This window comes from Peromyscus maniculatus, chromosome 6, assembly GCF_049852395.1.
Source record: "Peromyscus maniculatus bairdii isolate BWxNUB_F1_BW_parent chromosome 6, HU_Pman_BW_mat_3.1, whole genome shotgun sequence".
NCBI classification, from domain to species: domain Eukaryota; kingdom Metazoa; phylum Chordata; class Mammalia; order Rodentia; family Cricetidae; genus Peromyscus; species Peromyscus maniculatus.
This window is the reverse complement of record NC_134857.1, coordinates 96368221-96381300: the sequence shown is the minus strand read 5'-3', so window position 1 is coordinate 96381300 and position 13080 is coordinate 96368221. Positions and strand designations below refer to the sequence as shown.

At 40.0% G+C, this 13080-nt stretch overlaps 2 protein-coding genes across 6 annotated transcripts in view; one reads left to right on the top strand and one right to left on the bottom strand.

The window, feature by feature from the left end:
- The window catches only part of Slc71a1 (solute carrier family 71 member 1), a 32498-nt gene extending 28889 nt beyond the window's left edge, over nucleotides 1-3609 (top strand). For 2 of the 3 annotated variants that reach the window (XM_076574868.1, XM_076574869.1), the window contains exons 11-12: nucleotides 912-1075; nucleotides 2271-3609. In XM_076574868.1, coding sequence (XP_076430983.1) covers nucleotides 912-1075; nucleotides 2271-2477 — 371 coding nt within the window. In that variant the 3' untranslated portion in view covers nucleotides 2478-3609. The remainder of the gene's footprint in view (nucleotides 1-911; nucleotides 1076-2270) is intronic. The other variant, XM_076574870.1, reaches the window with a different exon arrangement.
- Nucleotides 3610-6147: 2538 nt separating this feature from the next.
- The window catches only part of Sass6 (SAS-6 centriolar assembly protein), a 33523-nt gene continuing 26590 nt past the window's right edge, over nucleotides 6148-13080 (bottom strand). For 2 of the 3 annotated variants that reach the window (XM_042279797.2, XM_042279795.2), the window contains 3 exons: nucleotides 7788-7882; nucleotides 6568-6662; nucleotides 6148-6474 (listed from right to left, as the gene is read on the bottom strand). In XM_042279797.2, coding sequence (XP_042135731.1) covers nucleotides 6368-6474; nucleotides 6568-6662; nucleotides 7788-7882 — 297 coding nt within the window. In that variant the 3' untranslated portion in view covers nucleotides 6148-6367. The remainder of the gene's footprint in view (nucleotides 6475-6567; nucleotides 6663-7787; nucleotides 7883-13080) is intronic. The other variant, XM_042279796.2, reaches the window with a different exon arrangement.

Below are 13080 nucleotides of genomic sequence, written 5' to 3'. Positions count from 1 at the left end.
CAGGAAGAGCAGTCAGTGCTTTTAACCTCTGAGCTGTTTCTCCAGCTCTGGTTGTAGAGTTTTTAAAGGGTTCAGTCCATGGTTGCTTGACCTCATTGTTTGTAGGCCCAGAGGGAGGAATATGTCAGCAGGGGCAGGCATGTGGTAGAAGCTACTCACCATAGTGGTTGAGAAAGTAGATAGGAAGAAGCCAGGAACAAGATATGTTTCCAAGAACTCACCCCAGCAGTCTGGTTCTTGGGCCTCCCCAAACAGCACTACTAATAGGGACTGAAATTCAACACATGAGCCTGTGAGGGACAGTGCACATTCATGCCCTCATTTCCTAATGAAGTTTCACTGTCATTTTGCTCTTGTGATAGTACTTTAGGGTTCATTGTAACCCTTTAAAATGCTGTAGCTTCAGTGTTCTATAGATAAAAGACATGAATAAATATAAAAGGGTTTTGTGGTAGGAACATGTAACTGTTGGTGTGATCACAGATGAAAAGGGTCCTTCCTGTACCTGGCTATAAGAGAAAAGAGAGTAGAACAGTGGCAGTGGTCACTTAGTAAAATGGTCACTTAGAAAGGAAAGGCCTGTGGTTAAAAACGTTGCATTTTTATTTAGCAAGATGATCCTAAAGAAATTGAAATCAAACTCAGTAGTATATATTTGACTGAGGAGCAAACTGTGTGGGACAGTTTTAATGTACTTAGGAGTTCCTGGCTGCGGTGCTTTTGCTACCCAGAGTTCATCCTGTTATGTCTGGGCTTGCATTTACAGAACGTAGGGCAGTAACTCCTGATGGCTTCCGTTAGAGTAAGTTGCTAGTATCTGTTAGCCGTCTCAATTTAGATTGATTTCATGTTTGTAGTTTTTTAGAGTAGGAAAAAAGACAATGTGCTAAATGATTTCTTTAAACATGTAGGTGTTGTTCAAGGAATGATAACAGGAATCCGAGGATTGTGCAATGGTCTGGGACCAGCCCTTTATGGGTTCATTTTCTACATATTCCATGTGGAACTTAAAGAACTGCCAATCACAGGTTCAGACCTGGGGACAAACACAAGCCCTCAGCACCACTTTGAACAGGTAATTCTTAATTTGCATGTTAAAATGTCCCATTTATTTGGCTGGACTACAGGATGGTTTTGAAAACAAAAGCTTTAATGTAAAACTGTTTCTGGTTTTCTGAGACAGAGCCCACTGTAGTTCCAGGAACTCACTGTGTGCCCTGTGCTGATGCTTCTGTCCCGGCCTTCTGAATACTGAGATTACATACGGCCAGCCAGTGATGCCCACCTGAAGTACATCAGGTGGTCAGATGAAACCCCAATGGACTGGGACTTTAGCCCTGCTGTAGAGAGCTTGCCTTGCATGAACGGGCCCTCCATTCAGCCCTCCATTGTTAAAACCGAAATTAATCTTTAAAGTCCAAGAAACTTTTCTGAGTACCTTCTTGCAAAATTGTCTGTGCATCCTTTTCCTCTAAGAATGAAAAATTTCAAAGCCCACTGTCAATTTGTATGTAGTGGCATGTCAGCTCTTTCTGCATTCCACACTGCTGCTTTTCTGTATCACAGCTGTCACCCGTCTCTAGATGGAGGCGGTTATGCATACATTTGTTGATGCGCTAACTGAAATTACCAGCGCCAAGCCACATGAACCATTGAGCCAATGCAAACAGCTCTTCGGTTTCCTTGATTTAGCAAGAGTTTTTCCCAGCCAAGCCTATTTCCAAATTTAAAAAAAAAGTGGGCCACATACAACAAAAACTGACCATACAGGGTTTTGTGTCAGAATGAATGTGATCTGGGGTTAAAATAAAATCTGTTTACCTGTTTTTTCTGTGGTTAGCAATATTGTTTTTGAAACAAACAAAAAAGGGTATTGATTCTATAGGTGTTAGTATGTGTAGCTTTGCTTGACTCTGAGGTTCCTGTCTTCCTCTTGGGACTAGCAGATTGAGTTTTCAGGTTCTGTGCTGAAAGCAATGCACAGTTGTCTAGATAACCGTCAGTCTGTGTGCAGGACTTTACAGTAAGAATGTGAAGTATTTTATAACTGTTGCTTCAATGGAGTCATTGGCTTAGAAAAATCTGGGTGGTGGTTGTACACGCCTTTAATCCCACAGGAGGATCTCTGTGAGTTGGAGGCCACCAGGACAGCCAGAGCTGTATAACAGAGAACCTGTCTCAAAACAACAAAAAACCCGAGGAAAACAGTTGCTAAGCAGTTTTAGGGGAAAGTATCTGTGCAAACTCCCTAACTCTTGTTTCTTCCTCAGAACTCCATCATCCCTGGTCCCCCCTTCCTCTTTGGAGCCTGTTCGGTACTGCTGGCTCTGCTCGTGGCCTTGTTTATTCCGGAACATACTAATTTAAGTTTAAGGTCCAGCAGCTGGAGAAAGCACTGTGGTGGTCACAGCCATCCGCACAGTACACAAGCGCCAGGAGAGGCCAAAGAACCTTTACTCCAAGACACAAATGTGTGAGGACCGGAATCAGGAAGACTTTTCTCTCAACACCCAGGTCTTAGTTTTCACCTATAGTTCTGGATGTACATTCCATTTCCATCTACAATGTACTTTTAAGATTGTCTTAAGAAATATCTGCATGAACTCCGTGGGAACTAAAGAAAGAAACGGACAGTTTTCCAAAGATGTTACAATTTCTTTCTAAAAGAAACCTTTTGTTTATTAGCACCAATCTCTTGCCACTAAACTGTTTTATTATACATCTTTAATTAAAAGCTATATATGTAACTCCGCTGTTAGCACGTCTCTGCTACCATTTCCTTAAGGTGTTGAGCTTTTACCTCTGTTCATGTTGACTCAGTGACATGGTAGGTAGTATGGTTGTGGACCTGTTCGCTTTAACATTGTAAAAGCCTGAGTCAGATTTTAATATTGTAAAATCTTGGGTCAAATAATTCAAAGCCTTAATGCAGATGCACTAGAATAAAGAAATGGTAAAGAATTGTTTGCATTTAAAACAACAAAAACTTGTGAAAATTGTAGAAAACCAGAATCATGTTCCAAGCTTGTTTGCCATAATTTTATTGAAAACATTATTCACTGCTGTTTTGAAGTATGGAAATATCAGCCACTGAAAATTTCAATTGGGGTGGTCAGAGCCTATACATCTGTGTTCTGCTTCTTACACCACTATTCTTTTGATGTTTGCATAATCATAAGGACCTCAACACTTGAATACATAGTCTACAAATTATAGAGTAAAGCTGGTAGCCTTGAAAATGTCAATGTGATATCTATCTGTAGATAAATATATATAGTGGCCTTTCAGGACTGTCACAGTAACACTTTATTTACAGAGCTAATGTTTGTCCTCAATTTTCAGGACCCTAGAAGAGAGCTTTATACAATTACTGATGTGAATTTCTCTAAAGTGTATATTTTTGTGTCCAGTTATATTATTTAAAAAAGTGTTACTTTGTAAAAATTGTACATAAAGTATTGTATAGTTTACACTGTTTTCATCTTGTGTGTGGTTACTGCCTAATGCTTTTTAAACTTGGAGCATTCACTATGATTAAATAAGGTCTCAAAATGTAAATATTCTGTTAATAAAATTAAATATTTTAATGATTTTTTTCTTTTTAAACAAGTCTTGATCTGTGAGTCCCTGTAAGGCCTCTTTGGGTTTTGTTACCATAAGCATTTTTACAGAAACAAGTCTTACCTTAACTTACCTCCTGCAGTCCATTCATTTGCCCTCACCTAACCAAAAACCTCTGAAGATAAAAATCCAACATTTGCAAATCAAGTGGAAATACTTGATTTCCTAACCACAGGTGATGCAAGTCAGTTTATTTTCTAAACATGCTTCTGCCATATAAAATTCTCAAGTTTATTAACAAAAGTCAGTTTTTAGAAATAGCATTAACAGCAACATTTTGATTATAAACACATGTACAGTTATATACCACAAAACAATTTCAAACCAAAGTTGAAGAGGTAGAGCAAAGAATTAGCATGGTCTGTGTGCATGGACACTTGGCACAGAGACACTCGGATAGATAGCTGCTGTGAAATGTGCTGTCCTATCTTGGAAATGGTGTGTTTATAAATAGTAAGGGTAGGAGTAAGTGTCTTTTTTAAAAAGCTATAATATCCCTTCCAAAGCCTGCCACAACACCTTTTGTACATTACACAGTATTTACAACAGTCCCGCATTGTCCAAAGACTTCTTTTCAGAAATAAGTGCTTTCAAGTAATTACAACAATACTTTTTTTTTTTTTTTTTTTTTTTTTGGTTTTTTCGAGACAGGGTTTCTCTGTGTAGTTTTGGTGCTCATATCCTTACCCATCACCGACTTTTCATTACACCTCTTGTTGAAGATAGTTGGCAGCATCTTGAAAGTGAGATTAAAGATCCTTGTCTTCCTGTGGCCCTAGTAAAGCTGACACAACCTTGATGTACTTTAAAAAAATTGTTTTTTAATGTGTATGAATGTTTTGCCTGCATGTATATCTTTGCACCATGTCTATGCCTAATGTACTCAGACGTGAGGGGCAACATGTCTCTTGGATCTCTAGTGACACAGTTATGAGCTGTCATGTGGGTGCTGGGACTAGAACCTATTCCTCTGCAAGAGCAGCCATCAGCCACCGAGCCATTCTTCAGCCCTTTGGAACTTTTAAAATTATCACATGATTGTTTTACAAATAAGATTTGGGGGCCTTAGGAGGATTTTAATTTCCTTTGGGTAGTTGTAAATAAGAAAACAAAATGGGCCGGGCGGTGGTGGTGCACGCCTTTAATCCCAGCACTCGGGAGACAGAGCCAGGCGGATCTCTGTGAGTTCAAGGCCAGCCTGGACTACAGAGAGTTCCAGGAGAGTGAGTTCCAGGAAAGGCACAAAGCTACAGAGAAACCCTGTCTTGGAAAAAAAAAAAAAGAAAACAAAATGGGACCCTTAAGGTTAAAGATGTAGGAAATTTTGTGTTTTGTATGGATGTTTATATGTGAATATTTATTTGCACACGAATATGGTGTGTGCCAAGGACAGTGGATCCGCAGGAGTTCCAGGCTATTTTAAACCACTCCAACATGTGTGTTGGGAACTGAACTCAGGTCCTCCGCTAGAGCAGTGCAAGGTCTTAACCCCTTAACCATCTATCCAGCCCCCATGGTGGAGGTGTTTGGTTTTTTTTAAACTACTTAATTTCTAAGGAATAGTTCTTTGAAGTTTTAGTAGTGAGAAAGAAAGTTGTAAATTCCTATAGTTAATTTTTCTTCTTTATTAACACTGAGTGCAAATTTCAATCTATAAAAATACCATGAATATTCATGATGCCATTACCCTGAAGGTGTTTTTGTACTCTAAGCTCAGCCCAGATGACTAAAGCATTTTAGCCATGTAAATACAATGTCCAAATTATTTTTATATAAAAATTATTTCATAGATCAGATGTTTCAGGGAAAATAATTTACTCACTATAAATACTTAATTCATTCTAGCGATTTAAAGTACTTAAGAGTGTCACCGGATGTTTCAACCAAACTCCAGGGCAGGGCCCATACCCAGGAATAGTTGGCTAGCACAAAATGGACTTCACTATTTTAGTTTGGTATTTTTTGTTTTACTGTTTGTTTGTTTTTCTTTTTAAGGGAGAAAAAACATGAAATTATGTGGGTAGGGAGGTGTAGACCACCTGGGGGGAGATGGGAGGGGAAAAAAGTCCAAAAATGTTGGATGAGTCAGGCATGGTGGTACACACCTTTAGTCTCAGCATTTGGGAGACAGAGGCAGGCAGATCTCTTGAGTTCAAGGCCAGCCTAGTCTACAGAGTTCCAGGACAGCCAGGGCTACATAGAAAAACCCTGTCTTGAAAAACAAGCAAACAAAAAATTACTGTCTCAATATATATATATATATATATATATATATGTATATATATATATATATATGTATAAAAAATGGAAGAAAAAACAAGCCAAAACAACAAACTTTAAAAGTGTAAGGACTTGAGTGTACAGATCAAAAATCACAGGCTGAAGCTATTTCTCCCAATAGTCAGGTGGCAAATTAAGGATGTTTTGCTAATAAACGTGATAATGTGGACCACAAGCTTTCTTCAGCTTGTTACTATTCCCTTGCAGGGTGCATTTCTCATTAGGGTGTTTCTTGTTCAGACCAACTGTTAATCTGATCAAATTCAGTGGTATTTTTGAAGCATTCTGTTGACAGAATAAACACCATTTCCTCAGAATCTTAACAATCTCCCGTGTTTGTAAATGGCAGCAGTGGAACAGAGGGTCCAGATGAGCTACCAGGAGTGAGGAGAAGGTGGTTTGGTTATTAGTGGATTGTTAAGCACTTCAATTTCTAACCTGTCAGTAAGAAATAAAAGGTGTTAGGTTAACTAGTTGGCAGCTGCCCAGGGAAATATGCTGAGGAGGAAGAGGGGAGAACTGTGGCTTTGGAAGATGTCTGTGATGCTCCCAGCATGCCATCTTTCTGATGGTCTGCAAAAGAGAACAAAACACACAACCTGTTACTACTGCAGTCTTAGACACAGGTAATGAAACTTTACCATACCCAGTGCAGCATCTCCTCACCTGAAGGACTAAATAGATTCTGGCTGAGTCCACGTAAAGGAATGCTATCTTCTCTTTTCTTCAAGTATTTAGATTCCAGTCCTAAATTTTCACTACTTTGAAAAAAAAAAAAAAAAAAAAAGCAATCTTTAGGTCTTAAATTTCATTTTATTGTTCATTTTCTATGTGTATGTGTTGAATGTCCCTAGTTGACAGATTCAAAATGTTCTACAATTATTTTGATCACCCACATGGTGCCACATGTTGTCAACTCCAACATCTGCTGACCCCATTTGATGGATGGCTCAGATGAGACAAGAGCACCAGAAATAAAACGACAAACCAAGTACATAATACCCCTGCAGGCTGTCGAGGAGAAGCATCCATCTTTTCTTTCCGGCTTAGGTGCCATGTATATGCAAATATTCCAAAAACTTGAAGTACCGCTGGTCTCAAATGTTTCGAGTAAAGGACACTTAATCTGTGTACTACTCACTGGTTTTTTTTAAGCAAATATCTCTATATATAATAAATTCCTTCTAAAAAAAGTATTAAACTTATACTAAAAACTGGGATAAGGACTATACAAGAAATGAAAAATCTGTAAGTACCATAAGATTTTATATCATGGCAAACACACACAGAGGGATGAGAAAACACAGAACCAATATACACTGAGAATGTTATCTTCAATATATTGAAGACAATAAAATATACTACTAGAACAAAAAAGCATGTGAGTGACACATGATAAAAAAAAATATATAATTGACTTGAGAATATCATTAATCCAAAAAGTTCTGTGCATGTATTTTGTTTACTTTCATGTGTATGGGTGCTTTGCCTGCATTTATGTCTGCACATGTGTGCAGTGCCCCTGGAGGCCAGGAAAAGGCTTCAGATCTCCCTTGGAGTTACAAAGGGTTGTGGGCAGCCATGTGGGTGTGGGAATCAAACCCAGGTCCTCTAGAAGGACATCACTGAACCATCTCTGAGACAAGGTCTTGGCTTTTGCACTCAAGAGATTTGCCCATCTCTGCCACTCGAGTGGCGGAGTTAAAGGCATGTGCCACTATACCTAGCTTTAAAAGGATTTCTATACCTATATCCAAATGTTTACAAGAACAGTCTTTACCTTTAACAAAGTCTTGTACCATACATCTAAGGGGGATCCTATAATTTAAAAGCATATACAAGAGAATTCCTTTTTCATAGCGAAGAGTAGCTCACTGAGTACTTACTTTTCCTTATTAGTTGAACAAGGCCTGCTAGTAGCTGTTCCTGGCTGTGCGTCTATGGATGTGCTTGGTTTTGTAAGCTGCAAGTTAAACTGAACCTGTGGGGAGAACATAGCTCATGAACTCAGAACTGCCGCACTTCCATGCTGAGCTGAGTGCTTAGGTTTTACTTTGTGATTAGTCTCAACAATAAAACTAAAGGTTTCGCCTGTATTTTATGTTCTGTTGATACTTGAGAGAACCTGACTTTTTCTCACACAGAAAGCTCACATGATGGAAGTGAGGGAAGAGTGAGTAAGAGTGACTGTGTCGGGAACTTTGTCATGGACATTAACGCATTCAGGTTGACTGTAAGACTGAACAGCCAACGCTTGGCTGGCCTTGTAGCAAGTGCCCATATCCCATGTGCTGGAATGATCTCAAGACTTTGAAGAGAGCTTTGGCTACACAGCAAGGCTCTGTCTCAAAAATATGCAAAAAACAAACAAACAAAAACCCTATTACCTCAACAATAGATTTACCTTGTATATTCTGAAAACCATGCTTTAAAAGGCTTTCAAAGGACTGCTATACTTACTTAAAAATTCTAAATAAAGCATTTAAAATAAACACTACCAAGGAATAATACTTAAGAAGTACAAAACTACAGTGAAACTTGAAAGCACCGAAGAAAGAAATTAAAATATGAAAAGTATTGAACAAGTTAATATAGTTAAGATATCCATTCTACTCATTCATTGGCAAACGCGAATTTTCCATCAAAAGCCGAAAGACATTCTTCCAAGAAATGGAATAAAAACAAACAAACAAAAAAAATCCTAAAATGTATACAGAAGCACAAAAGACCCAGCAGAGAATGCAATCTGTAGCCAAGAACAAAGCCAGAGGCATCATTATACTTGATTCCAAGGTACACTCTGGAGCCACCGTAACCAGCGACACTAGGTAGGCTGGTCCAAACGGAGATGCACATCCCGATGGGACAGAGGGCAGAACCCAGAGATAAACCCATGGCACTAGTCAATCACTTCTTGCAAAGGTACCAAAACCATACACTAGCGAAAGGACAGCCTTGTCAGCATGTGGATATCTACTCGCCAAAGACTGAACTTACCCTCTTGCCTTGTATAAAAATCAACTCAAGATGGATGAAAAGTCCTTAATGGAAGATGAGCAACTCTGAAGCTACTAAAGGGAATATACTTTAAAAAGACAGTAGACCCAATGATTTCTGGACAGAACCACAAAAGCAGGGAAAGAAAAGCAAAAAATGACAGATGGAATTACATAAAACTAAGTTTTTGCAGGAAAAAGACACAATCATCGAAGAGACAATCTACAGAATGGGAGAAAATATCTGCTATCACATATCCAACAAAGAATTCATGCCCAGAATACACAAACCAAAAAATTCACAAAACAATCTATTTTAAAATATGCCAATGATCTAAATGGATACTTTTCCAAAGAAATAAAAATATGGAAAAACTGCTCAATGATTTTAGCCATCAGGGAAATAGAAAACAAAATTACAATGAAGTAACTTCTTGCCCCAGGTAGAGTTATCAAAATAAAAACAAATTAGCAAATGCTGGTGAGGATTTGGCAAAAAGGAATCATACCCTGTTGGTGAGGATGTAAATGAACATTTACTGTAAAGATCAATACAGATGGTTCTCAAAACACTATCCATGGGTTTACTATGAATCCTTCACTCTTGGGTGTACACCCAGAGCAATAAAAGCCAGAATACAAAGGAGATAAATGCACACCCATGCTCACCACATCACAGCTCACTACAGCTAACACAGAATCAGCCTAGATGCCCATTAAAATATAAAAGGAAAATACGGTGTGTGTCAAGACACATACACACACTACACACTGGAGTATTCAAATCATTTGCAGCAATATTGATGGAAATGGAGGGCATCACATTAAACAAAATAGCCAAATACAAGTATTCTATCGCACACTTTCTCATTTGTGAAAGTATCACCAACAGTCCCCAAAATCAAGACAAGGAAAAGATACAAAATACAGGAAGCAAATAGGAACAGGTAAACCTTGAGATCAAACACAATGATGTTAAAACTATCTAAAACTGCTGGCCTGTGGGCAGAGCACACAAGAAACAAGCTATGATTCTCAGCACCAAATACACATTACAAAAGTATCTTAGGAGCAACACATACACAATCTGACTCCAACCAGTGAACCAAAGGGGTTCTGCTGACAGGTCACAGAATGGTCACTGGATGTTGCACATTTGGGATAGATACAAATGGTACAGAGACAAATGGTACAGCAAATCCTATAAAAACAGCTGACACAGAAAACACAGAACTTGACACAGAAAACAAGGAAACTTGAAACTTCAACTAAGAATCTGTAGCTGGAGTTTTCTCCAGTCCTGCCTAGCCACATGGACCCCACAACCACTTATAAAATAATCACTCAGAAGCTCATATTAATTAAACTGCTCAGCCATTAGCTCAGGCCTACCACTGTCTAGCTCTTACACTTAAACTCAGCCCATTTCTGTTCATCCACATGTCGCCATGTGTTCCGTGGCTTTACCTGTTGCCTTTACATGTTGCTCCCTGGATGGCAGGCTGGTGTCTCTCCTCGGCTTCCAGCATTCTCTTCTCTGCTTGTCCTGCCTATCCTATACTTCCTGCCTGGCTACTGGCCAATCAGCATTTTATTTATCAATCAATCATAGCAACACATTCACAGCATACAGGACATCCCACAGCAAAGAATCTTTTTTAATTTTTTTGATGATTCCTTTTTATTTATTTATTTTATGTGCATTGGTATTTCGCTTGCATGTATGTCTGTGTGAGGATGTCAGATCCCCTGGAACTAGAGTTACAGACAGTTATGAGCTGCCATGTGGGTGCTGGGAACTAAATCTGGGTGCTCTAGGTGGATAGCCATCTCTCCAGCCTGAGTAAGAATCTTTTTTAAAAAGTCTCTTCTTTACAATTTAAACAGACTCTAGAATCTCACAATACACTATCCAGAAGACAGTCCTAACTATTAAACAAAGAACCAGGAAAATCGAAGCAACTAGGTGTATTGAAAAAAGAACTCAAAAGACACCACTGTAGGCTAAAGAACATCAGATTGCAGCAAAACACTTTAAAGCACCCATTATAACCATGCTTTAAGCAGAACACTCATGAAACAAATATTAAAAAATGTAGGGCTTGAGGGTATATAACTTGATGGTAGATCACTTGCCTGGTGAATGAAAAAAGAAATAAAGAGGAAAGGACATGACTGCTCATAGGTATGGTGGAGGAGAAAGTTTACTGTAGATGTGTGGGAGAGCATAGCCAGAGGCAGAGACATCTGGGAGTCCAGAGTGGACAGGCCCAGGCTGAGCTGGGCCGTGGGGGAGTGGGGGAGGGGAAGGGGGAGAGGAAGAGGGAACTAGGTGCAGCAGCCAGGAGGCCAGAGGTCCAGGAGAGAAAGGGGGGGGGGGGATGACAACAATGTCTGGATTATATAGGGAAGAGCCTCTGGGGGCAGGGCAGCTCAGCCCCTTGGCTGGAAAGTTCAGGGTTGCCAGTCATACCCTGTAACAGGTAGGGACTGAGGGGTGCTGGGAGAGCCTGGTGATCAGATCCAACTTTGCCATGTTAAATAGGCACCTCAGCTGTTTGTCTAGAGTCTGAAACTTAACACCTGGCATACACAAGGCTCCGGATTCTGTCCTTGGCACTGAGGGACAAGGAAGAAAAAAAGAAAAGGAAACAAGAATTTAAAGACTGAAAAAAGAAAAAACAAACAAACGGTAGGTTATACAGTAGAATGGAGCCAGCAGCGAGAGATCAGTCATCTTAGCAGGGCACAGTGGTACATGCAGATCTAACGTTAGCATTTGGAAAGCTGAAGGTAGGAGAATGGACTTAAGGCCAGCGTGAGTACAGAGCAAGGCCCTCTCTACAAACAGACTAAGGTGCTGAGGATGTAGCTCAGTGGCAAAGGGATCGCCTAGCAGGCAAAAATATCCACACACATAAAACCAATCTATCTCTTTTCTTTTAAATTTCAAAGTTCCGTGACTCAAAAAGCTATCAACAATATAAAAAGGAGCCAGCAGGTAAGGTAGTTCACACCTGCAATCCCAGCACTCGGGAGGACTAAGGGATGAGAAACACGAGTTCAAGGACCGCCCAGGCTACATACACGAGACTCAGTCACAAAACAAAAGGGGAGGGAGGGAGGGAGGAAGGGAGGGAGGCAGGCAGGCAGGCAGGCAGGCAGGCAGGCAGGCAGGCAGGCAGGCGGGGGAGAAAGGAAGGAAAATAGATGAGAAAAAAGGAGAAGCTACAACCTGACAGAAAACATTTCCAGATCATACATCTGACGGAGGACTAGTCTAGAATACACACGAATCATCTCATAGTAAACTGTTGATACATTTGGAAACAGGGCTGGTACAATGGCTCAGGAGGGTGGGTGCTTACTGCCTAGTCTGATGACCTAAGTTCAAACTCCCAACAAGTTTTTCTTTAATTAAGATTTTAAAAGTACTTCACAAAACAGATATACTGAGAACAATAAAGAACATGAAAGGAGTTTAATCTCAGTAACTTTTATTTTTCTGAAACCTGGTCTCTCTGTAACCCTAGCTGTCCCAGAACTCACAGAAATCAGCCTGCTTCAGCTTCCCAAGAGCTGGGACTAAAGGCATTTGCCACCACACCCAGCTCTGGTAACTTTCAGGGAAATGAAAGTGACAACCACAATGAGACACTTCCATTCACTGATTACAATGATTACAATTAAATGGAGAACGCACACTCTCGGATGGAGGCAGATCTAAAATATCAGACTACTGGTAGAATATGTAAGTGCTTTGGGAACACTTGCCCTATGTAGCAAGTTCCTGACGGTCTGCAACTTGATTTGTAGACCAAGCTGCCCTCAAACTCACAGAAGATCTGCCTGCCTCTGCCTCCTGACTAAAGATGTGTGCCATGGGCTGGAGAGATGGCTCAGAGGTTAAGAGCACTGGCTGTTCTTCCAGAGGTCATAGGTTCAATTCCCAGCAACCACATGGTGGCTTATAGCCATCTGTAGTGAGATCTGGTGCCCTCTTCTGTCCTGCAGGGATATATGCAGGCAGATCACTGTAAACATAATTAAAAGACACTGTATACATAATAAATAAATTAATTAAAAAAGAAAAAAAGATGTGTGCCACGATGCTCAGCTCAAGCTGGCCTTGAGCATTCTGCTGCTTCAGCCTCTGGATTATAAGAATTTGCTGCCATGCCCA